The 21891-nt window shown below is 38.1% G+C and overlaps 7 protein-coding genes across 11 annotated transcripts; 2 read left to right on the top strand and 5 right to left on the bottom strand.

Annotated features, from left to right (window-relative positions):
- The first annotated feature begins 1610 nt into the window (after window positions 1-1610).
- On the top strand, window positions 1611-3842 carry LOC111781670 (protein WVD2-like 7). Its single transcript, XM_087118814.1, has 7 exons — window positions 1611-1745; window positions 1837-2583; window positions 2669-2727; window positions 2827-2902; window positions 2993-3058; window positions 3268-3369; window positions 3444-3842. Exons 1-7 carry the CDS (start codon window positions 1674-1676, stop codon window positions 3651-3653), a joined length of 1332 nt encoding a protein of 443 aa, XP_086974940.1. The 5' UTR covers window positions 1611-1673; the 3' UTR covers window positions 3654-3842.
- LOC111781680 (Nuclear transport factor 2 (NTF2) family protein) lies at window positions 2919-6680 on the bottom strand. Of its 5 annotated transcripts, none has more exons than XR_015412324.1 (6): window positions 6220-6680; window positions 6024-6138; window positions 5863-5947; window positions 5706-5757; window positions 3190-3261; window positions 2919-2986 (listed from the first exon to the last, which is right to left on the bottom strand). XR_015412324.1 is itself a non-coding variant. In XM_087118815.1 (5 exons), exons 1-5 carry the CDS (start codon window positions 6613-6615, stop codon window positions 3253-3255), a joined length of 657 nt encoding a protein of 218 aa, XP_086974941.1. In that variant the 5' UTR covers window positions 6616-6680; the 3' UTR covers window positions 3042-3252. The 5 variants fall into 5 exon arrangements, 2 of the variants coding, with proteins under 2 accessions (XP_086974941.1, XP_023518153.2); XR_015412330.1 differs by having other exon boundaries at window positions 2933-2995; XR_015412308.1 differs by lacking the exon at window positions 2919-2986 and adding an exon at window positions 3391-3745 and having other exon boundaries at window positions 3042-3261.
- Window positions 3042-4728, bottom strand: LOC111781716 (histone-lysine N-methyltransferase trithorax-like protein). The gene is made up of 2 exons (XM_023662406.2): window positions 3391-4728; window positions 3042-3261 (listed from the first exon to the last, which is right to left on the bottom strand). The coding sequence occupies exon 1, from the start codon at window positions 4508-4510 to the stop codon at window positions 4013-4015; it is 498 nt and encodes a 165-aa protein (XP_023518174.2). The 5' UTR covers window positions 4511-4728; the 3' UTR covers window positions 3042-3261; window positions 3391-4012.
- Window positions 6678-7411, bottom strand: ENODL21 (early nodulin-like protein 21). The gene is made up of 2 exons (XM_023662396.2): window positions 7228-7411; window positions 6678-7137 (listed from the first exon to the last, which is right to left on the bottom strand). Exons 1-2 carry the CDS (start codon window positions 7409-7411, stop codon window positions 6806-6808), a joined length of 516 nt encoding a protein of 171 aa, XP_023518164.2. The 3' UTR covers window positions 6678-6805.
- Window positions 7412-7811: 400 nt separating this feature from the next.
- On the bottom strand, window positions 7812-11475 carry LOC111781736 (putative membrane protein At3g27390). The gene is made up of 10 exons (XM_023662429.2): window positions 11301-11475; window positions 11120-11228; window positions 10833-11028; window positions 10200-10336; window positions 9787-10075; window positions 9071-9177; window positions 8863-8986; window positions 8589-8784; window positions 8268-8511; window positions 7812-8180 (listed from the first exon to the last, which is right to left on the bottom strand). Exons 1-10 carry the CDS (start codon window positions 11452-11454, stop codon window positions 7922-7924), a joined length of 1815 nt encoding a protein of 604 aa, XP_023518197.2. The 5' UTR covers window positions 11455-11475; the 3' UTR covers window positions 7812-7921.
- A 4534-nt stretch (window positions 11476-16009) lies between these two features.
- Window positions 16010-17193, top strand: LOC111781726 (BAG family molecular chaperone regulator 2). Its single transcript, XM_023662417.2, has 2 exons — window positions 16010-16406; window positions 16723-17193. The coding sequence occupies exons 1-2, from the start codon at window positions 16127-16129 to the stop codon at window positions 16926-16928; spliced, it is 486 nt and encodes a 161-aa protein (XP_023518185.1). The 5' UTR covers window positions 16010-16126; the 3' UTR covers window positions 16929-17193.
- A 1400-nt stretch (window positions 17194-18593) lies between these two features.
- LOC111789671 (uncharacterized) lies at window positions 18594-20649 on the bottom strand. Its single transcript, XM_023670314.2, has 2 exons — window positions 19382-20649; window positions 18594-18776 (listed from the first exon to the last, which is right to left on the bottom strand). Exons 1-2 carry the CDS (start codon window positions 20294-20296, stop codon window positions 18753-18755), a joined length of 939 nt encoding a protein of 312 aa, XP_023526082.2. The 5' UTR covers window positions 20297-20649; the 3' UTR covers window positions 18594-18752.
- Window positions 20650-21891: the final 1242 nt, after the last annotated feature.

Below are 21891 nucleotides of genomic sequence, written 5' to 3' on the forward strand. Positions count from 1 at the left end.
TGAATTAAATAAGAATAATTATAATATAAAAAAAGAGGAAGAACAGCAATTTTGTTTGTTGAGTAAGATGAAGGCGACTTTCGGTGGGAAAGAATATATATATCATTACAACAAGATTATAAAAAGGTAAATAATAATAATAATAATAATAATTATTATTATTATTAAGGAGAGAGTAGAAGTAATTAAGTAAAAAAAAAAAAAAAAAATTAGAGAGAAAAGTGGGAAACGGCGGATGGGGCCATCGTGGGGGGTTTGGTAAAGAGTCACAATCAGTGGCACGCCAGCAAGAATGACATGATAAATGCTTTGGCTGCCTTATTCCTATCCCATTTCATGTCGTTTCTACATTTTTATAAAGAATGATTTTCTCTTTTCGATTCGATATGATCATACAATGTCAAGAAATTTCATTTCTTATTAACTGTTCGATAGTAAATTTCATTTCATTTAAAAGCTACTAGCTATTGGAGGATGAAAGTCCTACCTCGGCTAATTTAGGGAATGATCATGGATTTATAATCAATCAATACTCTCTCTATTGATATGAGACATTTTGGGAAGTCCAAAGCAAAGCCACGAGAGCTTATGCTCAAAGTGGATAATATCATAACATTGTAGAGAATCGTGTTCGTCTAACCGTAGCTACTACCCTTCAACTGGGCTAAAACATTTGGTTGTTCATCCTCTATTACTATGTCCATGGGCTACTAAAATGGCCCTTCCACACAAATATCAAAGGCCTAATAAGCCTATGCATGTTGCTGGATATCAACAGGAACATAAGTGCTACAACTCAGCCCAAAGTTTATATTTTTGTAAGAAAATATGCACTTAAATGTCAACAATTCATTCTTTTTCCATTGAAATTATATGTGTGATCTAAGTATAAACTTCAATCTGTTTAATAATGTAACAACTTTTTAAGTATTCTTTATCTTTTATTTTGTATAACTATAGTTCATTCGTCGCTAAATTTGATATATATATATATATATATATATTTTAAATATGCATAGTTTAGAATGTAGGTCGATCTTTTTAAGAAATTGGTTACATGGGGTCGGAATTCTCGAATCTAAATGGTATACCAACTCTTTTTTAACAAAAATAAACCCAAAAATTAAAAACCCAATAATAATAAAAAAAAAAAAAAAAAGGACAATTTCCACTGGACTTCTTTATTTATTAGGTTGAGTAGAGCCGTTGAAGAGATTTAAATTTCAATTGTCCTAAAAAAAATGTGGCCGTTGAAGTAAGGTGTTGGATGGGACCCATTTCCAAATAAAGTAATACCCATAATTTTCTTAATCTTATCTGAGTGTACAAATTTTTAATAAAAACATTTGAGCTCATCTTTTTCCCTAAATTGTAATCAAACAATTTGACTGAAATTTAATGCAACTTTGTTCATTTATATCTGGAAATTTTAAATGGGTCTTCAATCTTAACAAGTTATGAAAAATAATTTACAGAAAAAAGTATTGTTTTATCATACAACTCATTGTTTACTGTATAGATAAAGAAAATTGCAGAACCAGATCTTCCTGTTTTTGCTTTTCACTTTTTTTACTCTTGTACCCGATCTTCTTTTTCTCTGGTTTGAAATTCAAATTTGGAACCCCAAGCAAGCATTTCTTGAGCTTGGATTCTTTCTTGCAGTTGGAGCTTCCATGGCGGATTCAACTTGCATCATGCAGCACCCTTTCTCTTATACTTCTGGTTTTCCCAATGAATCCATGGAGGTCACTCAGTCACTCAGTTAATTTTGTGGATTTGGTTTGAATTCGATTCGATTTCGATCGTTTCATCTCTGTTTTTCTCTGTTTCTTATAGGGTAATCGTCCGACTCATGGTCTTGCTCAATCGGTCTCCTTCGGGAGATTCATGTCGGAGTCATTAGATTGGGAGAAATGGTCCACTTTTTCCCACAATCGTTATGTGGAAGAGGCCGAGAAGTTCGCTCGTCCTGGATCTGTTGCGCAGAAGAAAGCTTTCTTTGAAGCTCATTACAAGAACCTTGCTGCTCAGCGAGCTGCTGCGAAAGCCGCCGAAGAAACTGACACAAAACAGAATGTTGATGATGTTGAGCATCAAGAGGTTGTGGCTGCAACTGAAACTGCACAACATTTTGCTGCCAATGACAATGGCAATGGCTGCGGCGACCCTTCTGATCTTAAGGAGGAGAAAACTGATAGCCGGGAGGTTGAGGGAGGTGGTTCGGCCATTACCCACCAAGTGAACGAGGGAATTCGTCAAAAGGTTGAGAATTTGGAGCAATCGACCACCATTAGCAAGAAGAAAGTAGCTGCTTCGTCTTCAAAGCTTCCATTTTTCAGTAGATCATCTGCGATCCCACCTACTACACCAGCCCATCCAATGGCTCCAGCTTCCTCTCTCAACAATGCCACTCCAAAAAGGAAATCTACTCCTAAATCTCTTAGGATGGCTAACTTTTCACCCATTCGAGAGCTCAACAAGTTAACTTCAACGGTGATGAGAAAGATTGAACGTTCAAGAGTTGGGTCCAGTTCTTCAAAACCAGCTAAAGATTGCTCAACTCCTCTTAGGACCCCGGATATGGTTGCCACACTTTTTGTCTATGAATTTATCTTCTGAATATGGGGATTTTGTTCTAAATCTTTCTGTAATATTTGGTTATCTGCAGGCATTGAAGAATGAGTACCAAAACCATCCTTCTGCTACTCCCTGCTCAGAAACGAAGAGGTTGCTTTTCTCATGAATCTGCAATAACTGAAGTGTCATCTTATTGTATTCATTTTGTTTGGAGATAGCTGATCAACATTCTTGTGTTATTAACTGCAGAAACAAATTGTACTCCCCATTTTCATTCTCCACTTTCAGCTTGAGAACCGATGAAAGAGCAGCGAGACGAAAGGAGGTAAGCTTTTGCTGCATACTTCTCATGTACCTTAAACTCTGTCCCTTCAAGTGCTAATTTTGGTTGCTTGTTTCTTCTTAATACCTACAGAAACTTGAAGAGAAGTTCAACAAAAACGAGTCACAGAAAAAGGTGCAACTTCAAACAAAACTAAAGGTATCTTATTTACAGTTAGAAACTACGAAGCTTCACACTAGTATGATATTGTCCACTTTGAGCACAAGCTCTCGTGACATTACTTTTAGTTTTTCCAAAAAGCCTCGTATCAATGGAAATGTATTCCTTACTTGCTGACGTGGGACTCCCTCCCAACAATCCTCAACATTTACTGCAAGTCATGACTCAACGGACTAATATTCCTGCAGGAGAAAGCCGAAACAGAGATAACAAAATTGCGTCAAAGCTTCTGCTTCAAAGCCAGGCCACTGCCGAGCTTTTACAAGGAGCGAAAAGCTCATAAGAACGAGGTAAATCCCATTTGCTAATACCTTAATACAACGTGCGATGAATTGGTATAAACACCTGTCCCTTTCTTTCTTAGGAGGTTCCCAAGCCTCATCCTCCATCACCAAAACTAGGAAGAAACTCCAACTCCCAAGCTGGAGAAGCTACGATGGCCCATTCTTGCCATAAGCCTCCCGTTAAGAGCAGCAGAAGCATGAATAAGAATGTGCAGGGAAAGGCTCGTTCTACGTCATTACAGACTTTAATGTCTGCTCATGAGAATACATGTCCTAACATTCAGCAGTGAAAGTCAAGCTGCAGAAGCCTTCTCAATATTTTTCATGAGGTTACCAGATCTTGACGTCCTCTAAATCACAGTGGATCCATTTTTGGGTATATCTGTCTAATTTTTATGTAACAAAGCCTTGTTAAAAATATCAGTATATGTAGAGAACAATGATTTGATTGCTATGAAGATATCATTTATTCATCAGAATTCAACAAAGAGTTACAACAGAAGTTGTCAAAATAGAAAATAGTGACATTGGTATCCAAAGAACAGAGTTAGATATACAAAGTGAAACCATTATTCATATCCACATTGATAAAAGCACATTAAAGCCATGAATGGAGGGTGTCTTTTACTTTTATCTGCCTTGTTGTCTGTTAGATTGCTGGTCTTTCTTCTACCAAACACCAAATATCACCTCCCTCCATGGCTTCGTCCACAACGAACTCAACTTCGCAATAACTCATTTCATCGTCATCATCCACATGACGACGAATATCTTCGACCCTTGATTCGAAATCTGTTACTTTCTGCGTCTGATCATCGTCGTCCTCGATGAAGCTGGGGCATTCATCAAAGGGAACCACCAGCGAGCAGTCATTGAGGAGATGGTGCGCCTTGAACTTATTAGATCCCTTAGCTTTATCCTTGGCCTTTTGAACTGGGTGTAGCCTGCAGCCGGAGCATCGGGGCTTGCCACATTTTCCAGTGAACTTGGAGTGATTGGTAGGCTTGGATGAAACCTTTGTGAAAAGGCCAGCAGTAGGAGGGAAATCGAGTTCGTTAACGAACCGAGTTTTGGGTCTTGGGTTCCATGGGGATGGGATGATCCGGTAGGTTCTTACCATGCCATGTTGGCGACCTTCCCTCTTCATTTTGGACTGCTAAAATTGAGCTGAGGAAAGAAAGGTTTGAAGGAAAGAAGAGGAATGGTTTGGAGTTATATAAATTTTGGTCAAGGAAAGATACTTGGGAGGCAAGGACTTTGATTGCGACCCACTCTAAATAGCGCGTCGACCAAGCCCTTGATAGTTGACATCTCAACTTCTTTTTGTATATATTTTATGTAAACAAAATGAAAATTTTAAAGATAAATGGATCAGATCAGACCAATTTCTGGAGTTGGCCTGCCGACCATGAACCATTATGCCTTCAAAGTTGCCTCCTTTTTCTAATAATAAAATTAGAATCTGTGAAGGTTGGCATTGAAGGTTGACTGATTCTAATTTAATGCATAGATAGATGTTTGAGGGTAAGTGAAATCCTTATTAATATTTATAGATATTGTAAGGATTTATACAATTCGACCTTGCTTAATAGAACTATGTACTGAAGAATATCGATTGAAAATTCGTAATACGTTAATGAATTGTTCCTTCAAAGAGAGAGTAGGATTATATACGATCTGCTAGCTGGGGGAATCGTTCCAGAAGCCAAGTCACACCTCTAATGATTGTCTGTATGGTAAGAAAATGAACCAAATTACTAGAAGCACAAGAACTCAGAAGGTAGCTTCTAAATGGGTATTTACACTGTGAATTATCATCCAGATCCATGTGATGCAAAGAGAAACAAGGATAAGTTGAGTGAGATAGCAATTGCAAACTAAGATGGGTATGAAGTGGTAGGGATCGTTTCATTCCCTAACCAATGTAAAATTTTGTTGGCACTCGAACTAGAACAACTTTCTAAGGGCTTAAAAAGTATTTTTTCAAGTTTCCATCGAAGTTATGATGCTAGTAATCTAAAACCATAACTACAAACACTTCATAAAGACGAAACACTCCATATCAAAGCCTCCTTCAACCGAGCTCGGGCTTACTTGTAACAGTCCAAGCCCAAGGTTTTAGATTACCCTTTCGGACTTCCTTTAAGGTTTTTAAAACACGTTTGCTACAGCAAAGTTTCCACACTCTTATAAATAATGCTTCGGTAAATGAGAAGGTAAGATGTACGATTTGTTTCCCTCGTCACAATCTAATCTAACAACTACGATAAGATAAACACAGGAGGCACAGCTGACCAATATTTATGAACAAGAAAGAAAGAAAGCAAGCAACATTAACATACCAAAGCCATCTCTCCAGGCTTCAACGCAGGCTCAACGCTGTCTCGTGCATAGCTGTTAATTGAGACAACGGCGAAGTAAAAAGGATGAAGTTAGTACCAGTAGAGACCAATTTCAAGCTTCATCTTTGTATACTCAACACTATCTCATGCAACTTACATTATTTGTCTCTTCTTGGCATCACCAACAACCAAGCGATAAAAGCTGCATCCCTTGCTGAAAGGAAACTCTTTCCCTTTCCATTCTGTAATCAATTCCAACATTTTTCATAATGATTCTATAATTTGAACTGTATCCGAAGAGCAAAGGAAAAGAAATACCTAAATGCCAAAGAACACCCACAGCTGATGAATCTTGGGTGGATATATTGTCAATAACAAACTGGAGATCCTTACTGATGGAATCGTTGAACTTTTTGAAGAAAATCAGAATGTCCTGCAGTAATTGGACAGAGAATCGCAAAAATCCCAAACGATACAATGGCAGAAGAGATTGAGAAGACCAACAGATACGTACCTTGCGGCCGACGAAAGGGCGAGAAAAGATAAGGTCCTCGTAAACGCAATTCTCAGCGATGAGATCCTCGACGGAGGCGAGGTCGTGGCGGTTGACGCCATCGTAGAATCCCCTGACGACATCAGAAGCGGATTGAAGGGTGTCGACCGGATTATTTGAAGAAGAAGACGAAGATGAGACGCGAAGAGGGAAACAGAGCGTGGTTCTGGGAGTTCGAGTTCGAGTGAGAGTGAAAGATTGGGAGATTAGAAGAGGAGGAGGAGGAGCAGATTTCTTGTGGTTGAAACTGAGAGGCGATTGGAATGGAGATGGAGGCGATGGAACTGAGCTCATCGGTGGCGCAATTGAACGGAGCTTCACTGATGGATCGATTTTGTTCAGTGAGTACTTATCCATCTATTTTTTGATTTAATTATTTTTCAATAAATTCTAGAGAGAGAGAGAGAGAGACGGAGAGATATAAGAAGAAATCAATATGAAATTTCAACAATAATCCATAATCAAAACAAACGCATTCTATCACAAATAACACGAAATCTTCAAGATCACGAAGAAACAAGAAGCCATCGATCCGACAAATCCCAAACTACAACAGGATTGAAGCAAAACCCCACACAGCTAATGGAGTGAATACGAATTTCAGAGACCCTAGTGACGAAGTTCGAATCCTAGCAGCAGAGGATTTCTCGGAATTAGAGGAGGTGGAGGAAGCTTCATCTTGGGCCATCACCTTCACGATCATTCTCTGTCCCCTCTCGCAGTGTCCATTGGCGCCGCTGATGAAGTAGAAGGTTCCCGATCGGCCGAAATGGAACACAGTGTTGCCGGTGTTGGAGAAGAAGCTCGGCTGTGTGGAGTTGCATCTCTTGTACTCTTCTTCTGTCACTTCCATCACCGAGTCCTTCTTGTACCGGAAACCTAATCCGCAAAACAAGAAACAAACATAGAAAATGTTAATGCAGAAGGGAAGTTTAATCGGACGGTGTTGTTGAGATGATCGGGACTCACGGACGGAGTCTTCAGCTCGGAATCTGTTTTCTGAGGCCCAGTCGTTGTAGATTCTGGTGTCGTTGGCCGGCGGAACCACCCAGCCTTTGGTGTCACCCACTTGAAACTCAAAAGAAGCGACATAGGAGAGGCAGGTGGTGATAAGGAGCAGAGTTGTGAAGAAATTCATCGAGTTGGAAGCCATTGATGGTAGCTCTAAGGAGTTGAAACTTGGAGCGAATAGAACAGTGTATGATGATGGAAGCTTAGGGGAGGAGGGAATTTATAGTCAAGAAAATGGCAGTTGGGGGGAGTTTGAATATTGCTAGTGATGGAGAAACAGGGCAGTTGGCGGTTTTGGAAGTGTGCTTGAGTTTGTTCATCCATGGCTGATGGCACGTTCTGGCTACAATTTCGGGAAATGGGCTACGAATCGTTCTGGCTTTTCCTGTTCGGATCGTGGGAAAGCTGAAGAAAATCAGAGTAATTCTTCTTCTTCCTCATCTTCTTCTTCTTTCAGAGAATTTCAGACTTTCTGGGTTCGTAACAATTTTACTGAAAATGCTGTATATAGATAGATATGAACTGATGAACACTTACCCTGAGAAGACAATGGCTTAATCATATTTATTATGTAATACAATTCTAATAGTCAATCTTCTAGAACAAAGCTAAGATAGATAGCAGAAACTGAAAAGATTACAGTTGAAGAAAGCTAAGTTAGTTTGCTTTCCACATCTTTTTCAACTACATTTGGTTCTTGATCGGTCTCATCATTTCCTGTTTTGTTTTTGAAGGATATCTGGCTTAGGAACCTCCCAATGGCACTCTGTGATTTTGAAATTTTCCTTCTACTACTTGGTCTGCTTCTATCATTCTTCTTGATGATATCTTCATAAACAGCATCGACAAGACTAGCAAACCGGCGTTTAAATGTCGGAAACCTCGATATCAATCTGGTAATCCCTCGAAGCCTTCATGATGGACAGAAATAGCTCCTGTTATTACTGAGTATTACCAGATTTCATTGTATGATGTAGCAAGATTTTGCAGGTACTTACCTTCGAGCCAAAGCCTCGAGTTCGGCACACTTGCATTTGGACTCTGGTGGCAGGCTGAGGTTCGAATCTTTCATTCTGATGGGATCATCGCCCAGCAGAACTAATCTAGAGAGGTACTCCTCTTCCTGCTCAGACATATTTATTGCCTTTATTTGTTCTTTGATGATTAGAAGAGGGTTCAGAAACCAATCATAGAATATGTCTTGAGGTCTGTTTTCACTAGTAATCTCCGTAGCTTCATCACCTAAATCAATGGAAACCCGAATAGTTTTGAACATTTTGAGATTCCCAAAGTCACCAAAAAGGAGAAATGAAACTTACTCAGAAGTAATCCAGCTGAATCGGCTTTTGCTGATCGAATGATCATCTGAAGAAGACAGTAAGCTGGTAAGCCAATGCTAAGAACTGTGGTGTCATTATTGGATTTGGCATGTTCAATATCTTCAAGCGTTATTAATCCCTTGGAGACAATAAGTATCCCTTGCCGCTTACACTCCTTAGAAAAATTATCGAGAAGCTACAGAAGAGAGCAGGGAGCGACTTCTGAGCTCTAAAGAACAACATTACTCAAGTATTCATAATGAAAACTAAGTACCTCCAAAGGTTTTAGCTCAAGCATGATGTTCTTGACCAAATCTGTAAGAGAGGGACAACGTCTAACAGATTGAGCTTCTTGTGACTTATCCGGTGGCTGCATGTCCTTCTTCCGATATATCGGTCTTTTCGTATTGAAAAAAACATGGAAACAATATTATGTGCTGTTGTGCAGTTAAAAGAGTGGTTTTTTTAGGGTAGGAGAATACCTGGGAAAACAGGAGCCATTGGCCATGTCTAGGAAGTCATTGCTGTATTCGTCGTAAATGGAGATGGATGCCAGAATATAGCAAAGCCCCAACCAAAAAGAAGATTCCTACAACTCAAACACTAGCAGTTAATAACGAATCTAACAATGACTTCTGCGGCATTCACTGACTCAAGTATAATGATTGAGAAAAGAGAGATTGATTGTGTGAGATCCCACGTTGGTTGGAGAGTAGAACGAAGCATTTCTTATAAGGGTGTGGAAACCTCTCCCTAACAGACACGTTCTAAAAATCTTGAGGGAAAGCCCAAAGAGGACAATATCTATTAGCGGTGGGCTTGAGCGGTTATAAATAGTATTAGAGTCAGACATTAGGTGGTGTGCTAGCAAGGACGCTGTGCCCCAAGGGAGGTGGATTGTGAGATCGCAGATCGGTTGGAGAGGGGAATGAAATATTCCTTATAAGAGTATGAAAATCTCTCCCTAGTAGACGTGTGTTAGAAACTTTGAGAAAAAGCTCAAAAGAAAACTCCTAAAGAGGACAATATCTGCTAGCGGTGAGCTTAAGACTGAATTACACAGGAGCTGAAGACTAGTAGAATTAACTTCGCAGCAAGAGGAGAGAATCTTACCAACATCTCAGCCGTGAGTACCATCGACGTTAAACTTATCAAAGATGGAAAGAACTATTAAAGGATCAAGGAAACTATTTGGAACCTGATAAACGATCACTCCTGCATAAGCACCAAGGAAAATGCTGGAGATGATAGATCCAACCAGTGCACCCACAACAGCTAATGGCCAGAGTAAGATAGCAAGCCCTGCAAATGGAACACAGATTGTCTCCGAGAATGGACCTTTTCGACCGATAAGATCATGGAATAAACGACGCCACCCCTTGATTAGCATAAAGGGGCATTTATACAGGGCAATGAGTAAGATGATTGGTGTATCAACCACGGAACCAAGAACTCCAACTATGGAAGCACAAAGGAAATCAAACAGTCTGCAAGAAACCAACGAAAAGGTTAAGCCCTGACTTTTAATTTTATCATTAGTCTTTTGGAAGTAGCTGAGATAATCAGAAGTAAACAGCCTCCGGGTTCCCTATACGAATGACACCAACAAACCTGATATCATAGTATCCAGCCTCCGGGTTTCCCTTTTGTAGCAGTTCCTCCAAAGTGGAGAAGTAAGAATGTAAACAAACATCCCGAAAATCACCGATAACCATGAAGGACCCTTTTATGGTATCCCAAGTTCCATCCTGAAATTCATTGGAGAAATGAAATCAAACAAGCGAAAGTAACATAAAATAAGGGAAGAATCACGAACGAATTATGTGAAAGTATAACAACCTAAGCCCACTATTAGCAGACATTATCCTCTTTTTGGACTTTCCCTTCTAGGCTTCCCCCTAGGTTTTAAAACGCGTATGCTAGGGAGAGATTTTCGCACCCTTATAAGGAATGTTTCATTCCCCTCTCCAATCGATGTGGGATCTCACAATCCACCCCCTTGGAGGCCAGCTTTCACGCTGGCACACCACCCGGTGTCTAGCTCTGATACCATTTGTAACAACCTAAGCCCACCGCTAGCAGATATTGTCCTCTTTGAGCTTTCCTTTTTGGGCTTCCCCTCAAGGTTTTAAAACGTGTCTGCTAAGGGGAGGTTTTCACACCCTTATAAGAAATGTTTCGTTTCTCTCTCCAATCGATATGGGATCTCATAGAAAGTAACAAAGTTCGAGCAGAAATACGTACATATAGACAGTGGAATACTTTATCAGGCTTGTCTTCTTTAGCAGCATTAAATGTTGCCATTAATGGAGAAAGAAAGCCGTAAACTGCTCCACCTATAGTGCTTATAACAGCACCAAATTCAGGCCACAGAAGCAGTAAAACAGGCAGTACACAAAGGCATAGAATGAGTTTAAGACCCCAACCAAGTTGTTGAGCTCTGCGAAATAGAGGATTGTAACATTAGAAAGACCACTCTTTTTTCCTCAATCCATTTTAAGAATGGAAAGCAAAGGGTTTAGAGATAAGACCTTAGAATGCAGTGATATGTCCAGAAAGTTTGGATTGGCCAAAGAACCATTATTAAAGAAGAATTTGCCAATGTCATGATAAGGCTTGTTAATGGACTAAACATCGCACCTGAAATGTTGAGTGGCAGGATTCAATCATGAAACTGCACAGAATCCCCAAAAGAAAGTAATCGAAGCTCACCTTTGGTAATACCGAGAAGAAAAAGAACAGTGAAACTAGGTAGATTGCAAATGAAGCTCCACATAAAGGGCACAGCTCCATTGGGAGCTTCAATGGCTACCTTCTTCCCCAACTCCTCAATCCCCTCGGACGTCTCCAAATCTCTGCCCTCCATTGAGGAATTAACCAAAAATCTTCCCTCAAACCCAAGTTACAATTCCTCCGCCATTGCAAGCATTTGAAGGGAAATATACGAAAGCGAAAGGGCAGAAGAGAAATGAAGAAGAAGAAGAAGAACGAAAGAAAGAAGGTTTCCAGCACATTTGAACAGAACTTGCACAGTTCGCAAGTTACTCTGTTTCAGAAACCCAATCACGTGGAGCTCCATTGAAGAAGACCTTGTTTCATTCATTAGTGATGGTGATTAGACATGGGTTTTAAAGACCATAATTTGAGAAACACCCAGATCGAGCCATGAAAGAAACTATTCAAGATCACGAGCTGGGAAAGGGATGGCATTGCAAGCACGTAGCTACAGCGCAGTCACTCTAGGGAGGATCAATCAATTCAATGCTCGTTTCTCAACGAATTATCTGTTTGTTTATCGAACAAGTAACGATTTGAATTCAAACATCCTAGCATAAGTAAGCAACATGCTCATCTTTGTGAATAGTTCAAACAGCCCCATCCATTTCCATAAGCCTTATTATAATTGAGTTCAACCATATTGGTAGCCCTTGAATGTTTAGCTTTAAATCTCACTTTCCATCAAAACTAAAATAATCTCACTTTGAATTTTTTAAAGAGATGATGAGCTTTGTTGATACCCAAATTTGGTATATGGTATTAAGAGTAACTTACCAAAAAAACAAGAGTAACTAGCTTTGGTAGTGCTAAGTGTCATGGTCATGTTTGTTTAAGGTGTGTTATCTATAGTCGTGTGTCGGATGTCCCAATCATGTTTGTCCAAGACGTGTTGTTCATATCCGCATGCCCATTCCAAACCCATTCTACCTACTTTTATGTGTAGTTAGGTCATTATTATTTTTGTCATGTCTATATAGGAGTGTAAGATCGTTCACCGAAATCATGTCTACACCTGTTAGGCTAAAATGCTCCAAATTGTACTATAAATATGATGTGACTAGTTGTCAATTTTTCTTACTTGGGTAATATGCTATCAAAGTTATGGTTGTTGCTTATTCGTTTTTAGCCTATAACATTGCTTTCTTTCAAATTGTTTTCAACACATTTCTTCGTTCACATTTTATAAAATATTTTCTATCAAATGTGACTCGAGACTTGATTATACATCAAAATTGATCGCAAAAATAGATTTTCACACAGTTGACTTATTCTTCGAGTTAAAACAAGTATCACACAATTACTACCGCAAGAGTGATATAGTGACACTAAGCTACCTACACTTTCACACTAAAGTTAGAACTAGGAATCGAGCTTAAGAAGTGTAAAGTATGTGTTGGCAGAATACCTTGGAATATCATCACAATTTGTATTTTCTACTCTGTTTTGACACTCATTGAGAATTTCACTGGGTTCTTGGATCTTTATTATTACAAAACGCTTCTACTCAATCATTCCCCTTTGATCAGCTCAATGAGTCCTTGAATGCCAACACTTGATTTTCTTTCTCATCCTAAAGGTTGGTTTTGTTTCAAGTTTTGTCAAGTGTCTGCTGATTAACTCTACGAGGTATTAGTTGAAATAGACCCGCCCAATTAAGCCAAATTAGTCTAAGTCGACCCCTCAAAGAGTCATTCAAGCCAACTTAGTTCAACTCATTAAAGGTCACCCTTCCAACCTAGGCTTAAAGGATCAACCTTCTAAGCTTTTCGGCTGAACCTTGAAGGTGGCCCACTTCGTGAGGAATATGTCAAATGGGTTCGACTTAGTTTGTTAGGTTGACATTTCTAGAATTCAACTAGTTTGCGCTCCACATAACTTACGATAATCCTACTCTTCTTAAGCTATATTTATTCAAACTTAGCCCATTTAATGTAAAAAAAAAAAAAAAATAATAAGAAGAAGATTAAAGAAGAAATGAAAAATTCCAAAAAAATGTATTAATTAAAAATCTAGACTTTTCATAAACATATACTTTTTCTTCCCAATCTAATGAAACCAAAACATCAAATAATAATAATAAAAAAAATTAAAAAATAAAACAACACAACAAATGAATTAAAATAAGAGAATAGCTCTAATGAGACAAAGTTTCCTTCGTCTGTATAACATATAGTATAGATATTCAAATCTCCTATGGTTAAACTATATATTATATGTATAATACACAAAATGCCAAATTTATTTTTCTGAAAAATGCAAAAACTGTCTTTTTTTATGTACTTAAAATCTCGTATCACAAAAGAAATATTGTAATTAAGTATATTTAATGAACACATCTATGATGGATCACAATAAGATCCAAAGAAGAACACAAAATGACAGATCCATCATGAAAACAATTGCATTCAACCGTAGATTCCAAGAAAGATACACATTAAACTAAACAATTTCAAACCCAAAACCCATCTTCCCCAGTAGCTGAAGAACGCCAAAAATCTTTTGAAAACAGAAACAAAAAAGCTATAATCATAATCAAACAACAACAACCAAATCTTATGGGATACGTAAAATGGGATCCTTCTTGTTCTTCCATTTTTTCATACACGTGCTCTCTTTCCAAATTTCAATTATGTTCATGTGTTTTTCAGAATCTTGTTTTTATTTCATTTCATTTCTTCTCTCCATATATTCTTAGGTATCTCCAGATTTTTGTCTCTCAATTAATGCTTTAATTATTACTTCATATAATCCTATTCTTTAATATTCATATCGTTACTGATATCGTAACGAAAAAGGGTTTTGAGGGTGTGAGGCAATGGACAACATTCATGTCGTTCCACCACCGAATGTTCTTTGGTTGTTCTTAGCTTAAAAAAAATTGAAGAACAAGCAAGGAGAAGGACAATAATTGATGATGATTAAGGCATTTAGTGTTGTAATTTTGGTGTTAACAATGATGGAGGTAGTAGCTGCAAAAAGTATGCCCACAATCCCAACATATGGGTCCTCAAATCTCATCATCTCTTCTCCTTTTCCTTAAAAAACAAAACATCCCATGCTCTTTTAAGCTCTTCCTCCCTCTCCTTTTTGTCCTCAAACCTTAAACAAACTTCTTTTCTAAATTTCATCCCATCAATTCTCCTTCAAACACAAGATAAATCACGTCCTTAATAAACCCACAAGAACGGTTGGTGGGTTTTTGTAACAGCTCAAGTCCACTACTAACAGATATTGTCCTCTTTGTACTTTCCCTTTAGAGTTTTCCCTCAAAATTCTTAAAACAAGTCTACTAGAAAGAGGTTTCCATACCCTTATAACGAATACTTCGTTTTACAGTTTTATAATTATATATATAACATCTAGACTGTTGTTAGTTAGGGTATCAATTTGTGAAGTTGGCTTCAAAATTACTTGATGTTGGTTGTAATTATGAAGAACAAAGCATTGATTGTAAAAGCTATATAAGTAAAGATTTTGAAGGTTGCAAGTAAAGACATAGGAGTGGACTTGGTGATTGTCTTTAAAGGTGAAAGAAAGTGGAGTTTTTTGCTTTCCTATCTCACATGGGTTGATACCCTTTTCATTACCCAACCACCTTTATAAACAAATCAAAATCACCTAATTATACCAAAAACCCAACTTTATGCTAAAACTAATTATATTGTATGTACAACTCACACAAAACCCCTAAATTCGGGTTTGGTATAGATATAAAAAAACTATCGAGTATGCTACAAGAAAGAAATTCAGAATCTCGTCTTCTTTTGAGCTGTTCAGCTCAAACAAGCGCTTCTAACATAAACATGATTCAATAGTTTTTCGATCTTTGTTTATACTTCTTTCTTTTAAGATTGATAGCGATGGTTCGAATTCAAACACTAGAAAAAAAAAGACGGGTTTCCTAACCTTGACCTAAAATATATTTTGAGACCCCAATACATGAGGGTTGTTTGGGTTGTAAACAAGAGCTATCAAACCCCAAAAGTGATTTATATATGGCCCGCTAATCAAGCAAGCGTGTTCCCAAGTACCCACCCCCATGTGCTGCTTTCACTCTCCATGAAATCAGCTCTATATTCCTCTATCAAAACTCCACATGTCGTTTTCTCATTCGTCATTTGCTTATCAATCTCTTCGCCGTCCACATCGTCCCTTCTTATCTCTTCTTATCGGTGTTTCGTCATTTCAAACTCCATGATTTGGGTCGTCCGACTTTATCTTTATGTAACATTCTTTACGGGGATGTGAGAATTCGTGTGAGATCCCACGTCGGTTAGAGAGGAGAATGAATTATTCTTTATAAGCATGTACAAACCTTTCCTTAGCAGATAGGTTTTAAGAACTTGAGGGAGAAAGTCAAATGGGAAAGCATAAAGAAAACAATATTTACTAGTAGTGAGCTTGGACTGTTAGAAGTCGAGCTTTTGACCTTTTGTTTGATGATACATGTTAATTACCGTTCAATGGTTAATATCCATGTAACATGGGTATTTGAAAACAATGAAGATACGAGAATTCGAACCTTTAATCTTTTGGTTGATTGTCGTTTGTTATAATAAGCGAATTGTTAATGTTCGTGTAACATGGGCATTTGAAAATATTTAAAAAAATCTAAGAATTAAATAGAAAATGTGATACTTTAATCAATTCTTCTTTTTTTTTGCTCTTCGTTTGTCGTCACATGTGTTATCTCCCATTATATAATAACCTTCACCATCTCCATCCTTTTGAGTTGAGAGCAAAAGGATAAAGAAGCAAAGATGATGAAGCTCAGGTCAAAGAGGTTCTGCAGAAGCTCCACTTTCAGGTTTGGAAGCTTTGTCAGCAGCTGCAACAACAAGATCAAAGTCGCCGATGACCACGACGAGGACGACGGCAGCCTGACGGAAATCAAGTGGGAGCTCCGGCCCGGAGGCATGCTGGTGCAGAGGAGAGAGATCGCCGGTGGATCCACTTTGACCGGAGAAGAAACAATCACTATTAGAGTCTCAACTGTCTCGCAATTCCATCACATTTCGGTCGAACCCACCTCAACTTTTGGTAAGTTTCAATTCCACATTAACTAATTTAGGGAATAATCATGGATTTAGGAATACATCTCAAGACTTTTTGGGAAAGCCCAAAGCAAAATTATGAAAGCTTACGCTAAAAATGGACAATATCATACTATCGTGGAGATCCATGATTCTTAAGAAACTCTGCTCGAATAAAAACCAAAACTTTGGTGAAAAATTTGATGGGTTTTGTTTGAATTTCAATAAAAATCAAAACTTTCTTGAAAATTTTGATGGGTTTTGTTTGAATTTCAATTTGGATTATAAAGTAATTGATGGGTTTAATTGTGTGATTTTTTCAGGGGAATTGAAGATGATTCTATCAATGGTGAGTGGGTTAGAACCAAGAGAGCAAAGATTGCTATTCAAAGGGAAAGAGAGAGAGGACGGTGAGTATCTACACATGGTTGGAGTGGGAGACAAAGACAAAGTTCTTCTTCTCCAAGATCCAGCGATCAAAGACAGGAAGCTTCATGGCTTGGCAGCAGGGCAGCCAATTAGTGTATAATAATAATACAATTAGTATTAATTAATCCAAAAACATGCATGTTTTTGATACCACTAACCCTCAAGAAAATGCCAAACTGTTCGTCCTTGAAGGCCTTTTGTTTTGTTTTGTAAGAATTGTGGTGGTTTTTAAGTATAATGTTTGAGCTATAATACAAAATGGCTCGTCTGTAATGTGTTGATGCTTGTCTGAGTCATTATGTTTGTTGATTTTTGTATCCAAACAAAGATTGATTCTGAAAGAATGCATCTCCAGATCTCCTATACCTCTCTGTTCTTCTAACATCTCTCTCATGAAATTAATATTAAAATTTGTTTAGTACAACAATTGTAAGCATTTGGATCTCCGATTTTGTAACGAGTAGATGTGTTCGAATCAATAAAGTATTAGAACTTGACAAATAATCCAACTCTACTCTAAATGTGTGTATTAGGGAGAGGTTTCACTTGTTTATAAAGAATGTTTGGTTCTCCTCTCTAATTGATCGTGAGATCTCACAATCCACTCTCCTTGGATTGAGCGTCCTTGTTAGCACACCGCTCGGTGTCTGACTCTAATACCATGTGTAACAACCCAAGCCCACCACTAATAGATATTGTCCGCTTTGGTACGTTACATATCGCCGTCACGGTTTTAAAATGTGTCTGTTAAGAAGAGGTTTTCACACCATTCTTTCTCCTCTCCAACTAATGTGAGATTTCACGGTAAATCTCTATTTAAACGAGAAGTGAAGGATGAGGGGGAGAAACTTTTTTCCTTAGCTAAATGTGAAATAGAGAAGAATCCGATTCTCGTAAAAAAAAAATGAATTTTTTTACAATGACGAGTAATTAAATAGGAAACAGAGACAATGCTGGGTAAGACTTCCTCGTCCCGCTTGGCCACGTAGACATCTTTAGTTGTAACGAACGGGTAGCTAATAGTTTGATATGCTTAAAGGGTTGGTTTTTAATAATAATATTAAACCCAACAACTTAATATAAAATTTAAAGAATTAAATCTTAAGCAAAAGGGAAGCATGTAAAGGCAGACAAAAGTAAATTTAAAATAAGTTCTTTTCTTTTATTTAATGATTAAAAATAAGTAATGCTTTTAGTTTTGTTTGTTGTGAGTGTAATTTGCAGTGACCCACACGTGCACGCGTGCGGGGGTTAAAGTTGTCAGCTGTCATAAAATAACGCTGATATTTTTATTTAATGCCTTTTCCCTATTTCTAAATTGCTCTCATAAAAATTTTAATTCAGATCAATAATTAATTAATATCTTTCATTTTTTTTTTCTTTAATCATTATTCCATTTTTTGTAAAATGGGTTGAAAATCGATCCAATTTATGAAACAATGATTTTCATCTTCGTTTTTTATTTTTCATTTTTTCATTAAAAAAAATTATTTCTGTCTAAAAAAAATCAATAATATCTAAAATTCATTTTTCGAAGTATAGAAAATTCTGAAATTACTCGAGCATGTATAAATTCAAAGATGGAGTAGTCACTCTATTATTGAGCTGAGATGGTCGGCATCTCTATCGAGTAATCAGTGGTGTTGTTATTAATTTTCGACCTCATAATTCAGACATAGAACATAAAAATCTTGAATATCTATAATAGTTTTTTTTTTTTTTAACGTGTACGGAAATTCATTTCTAGTTAATACTATTGGGGAAGTTTTTCTTGATAAACATTTTTATTTAACATTAATTATATTTTCTTAAAGCAACATGATCTTTAAGAGGGGAAAAAAAGACATTGAAATTGTGGAAAATAAATAAAAGAGAAGACATTTCCCTAAATGCCCTTATCTCCAAATAATGTCTCTAAACCTTCTCAGTTTCTTTTCACAAAGCGACCCTGCAAGAGGGAGGGAGAGGAACGTCAATTCACACTTGGATAAAAGGAATCAGTTTCTAATCCATATATAAAATAAATAAATAAAAAACAAATCAGTAAATAAAAAAAGAATTAATTAATATCTTTTTAGGTAACCATTGAGGTTCAGAATTGGGATCATAATTCAAAATGTAATACCTATGACATCTCCTGTGTGTCATGGTCCCTTTATATACTTTCCACTTGGAAGATTATCCCCACAGATCAATACGAGTCATTCCAACATATTGTAGTCATTTTAAGCCATCGAAAGGAATGTGCAACTTGATGGTCAATTTTGTAAGTTTTTTTTAGTCATTCTATCTTCGAGATTACTCCATTATGACGTGATCTTAGTTTATTCATACACATTCTTAATAATCAAATTGGAAAATAGCTAGAAAACCAACTAAAGAATTGCACCAATTTTAACCTATAAAAAACTTCAAAATTAATCCACAAACCACCAAATTCTAGCTACTAAACTAATCATTTTATTAAATTCAAAGTAATATTGGGTTTGTATCAGATAGATTAAATAGTGGAAAATGATGCAATAATGAGTGTATGATATGAGTTGAAAGTACCTTCATTCTTGGACGTTTCTCAGCATTGAGTTTTCTAACTTGATACCGAATGCGCTTGGAGAACAGCCTGCTCTGCCTTTTCTCTTTGTATCTCAAGACACTTGCCTCTCTGCCACCCACTTTCCATCCAATCTCCGGCACTTTCCACACATTCCCTCCTCCTTCGCTCCCCATTTTTGATCTCCGATTCTCCTCCCAAACACTCCCATCATCGTGAAGATTCGGCACAGTCTGCGGCGATTCCCCATTGATAAAAAGCGGAGCTTTATCCGACCAAGCGTTCAAAATCCCCTCGTAATCAAGCTTCAACCTTAGCTGTTTCCCCCTCATCTCCACCTTCTTCTTCTTCTTCTTCTTCTTTGTCGCCGTGCTCGTCACTTCCTCTACCTCCTCCTCCTCCTCCTCCTCCTCCTCCTCCTCCTCCTCCGCCGCCGCCGTCCATGACGGCTCCTCCTTCTTCTCCACTACCTCCGAATAACAAACCCACTTCTCCTCTCCCCCTGTCTCCCTCTCCCGACTCCTCATCGCCGTCCGTACAAGCGCCGCCTCCTCTGCTAAATTACGCGACTCTTCCTCTGACGACATGTCGTTGTGGTAAGTCGGAAGGAAACTCCCTAAGCTGCAGCAACTGCTCACGACGTCGTTCTCGAACATCAACGCCACGTTCTCCTCTCTGTCCTCCACCAAATTCTCCGGATGCAGGGGAAACAGAGTAAGCTGTTTCTGCGGCGGCGGCGGCGGCGGTGCTGATGGGTCGTGTGTCATCGGGGAAATTTGGGAAATTCTGGGCGAAATAAGCTCCGATCGAAGGCTGAGAAATTTGGGTCGTCTTGTCTTGGTTCTGGATTTACGAATTGGGCGTTGGATTACAGAATCGTGAGTGTTTTCGTTGTTGATTGTGTTGGTGATGCACATTTCTGAGCCTCCAGAGTCCAAAAAACTGATGGACAAACAAATTTAGCTCTTTTGGGTAATCAAAATAGGTTTAAAAACGGGGGAAGAAAAAGCGAAGCCATGGAGGCAATAAGAGACGGACCCACTTTGGGGAAAAAGCGAAAAGGAAATGGGTTGAATGGAGATGAGTCAGCCATCTGATATTAAAACATGATGTGATGCATTTGGTCTCTTCACACGTGGACTCACGCCATTGGGTGTCCTAGTGGATTTTGTATTGTTATCCAGATTTCCCTTTGTGCCTGTGGATAGAATGTAGGAGGGTGTTTTCGTAATTTCCTTCATACATGATAAATATTTGTAGATCTTAGAAGTAATAATAGTATTCACAGGATGGTTGCTTTCACTCCCTCCCCTATGGACAAATTATTTCAGTATCTACTTTGGGAGAATTGCTCGGGCCCACACTAATTTAAATTTTATATTCGACAATTTTAAGGAGATAATCATATCATAACCCTCCGTTATTGAATAATTTTCGAGTAATTTACACACCCATTGACTTATTCGTTCTTCCCCCCACCGTTCCTACCTAGTCCTTCATTTTCTTCATTCTTCCTTCCTTCCACAGTGCTACGGGCTCGTAGATGCACCTGTCGCATAGTCACACTCCTACGTCCATATTTTTTCACTAAGATAACGTTGTGTTTTGGTGACATTTTGGTTTCTTTCTTTCATTGGAATAACATAAATATCTTGTAACTGTGGGGTTCTCAATATTCTCCAATGCTTTAGGAGAAAATATGTTGTTCCCAATATGGTATTCTAACGAAATGGTTCATTCACATGTCTATTCACTCTTGCATCATGCGTTAGTAAGGTTGACAAGTATATACGATTTACTCAAAGAGTGCAATACATCAAATTAACAATGAAATAATGTTGTTCATGTTAATTTAAATATAAACCAACGAATTTATAAATGATCACGTTGATAAAAAAAAAAAAAAAAAAAAAAAAGTTTTGAAGTTTAAATGTCTGCCTTCACATGTTGATGACCTATAAAAATATGTAGAATGATTTGGAGAGGAGAACGAAACACCTTTTACAAGGGAAGCTCGAAAGGGAAAGCCCGGACAATATCTGCTAGCAGTGAGCTTAAGCCATTACAAATGATATTAGAGTCAGACACGGGGTGGTGTGCCAGCGAGGAGGCTGTTCCCCAAATGGGGTAGACACAAGGCGGTGTGCCAGTAAGAACGTTGGGTCCTGAAGGGGATGGATTTGGCGGGGGGTCTCACATCGATTGGAGAAAGGAACGAGTGTCAGCGAGGATGTTGGGCCCTGAAAGGGGTGGATTGTGATATCCCGCATTGGTTGGAGAGGAGAATGAAACACCCTCTACAAGGTGTGGAGACCTTTTCTTAGTATACTCGTTTTAAAACCTTGACGGGAAGCTTGAAAGGGAAAACCTAAAGAAGATAATATCTGCTAGCAGTGAACTTGGGTCGTTACAATGATTGACGGGTATAAAGCCCCATACTATTGCTGCTCGTTATAAGGCTTGACCAAATTAACTAGGTTAAGGAATAAGTAGTTCGACTCTAAAGGAGCAT

This window comes from Cucurbita pepo, chromosome 1 (assembly GCF_057944985.1).
Source record: "Cucurbita pepo subsp. pepo isolate OVF chromosome 1, ASM5794498v1, whole genome shotgun sequence".
Taxonomy (NCBI): Eukaryota; Viridiplantae; Streptophyta; class Magnoliopsida; order Cucurbitales; family Cucurbitaceae; genus Cucurbita; species Cucurbita pepo.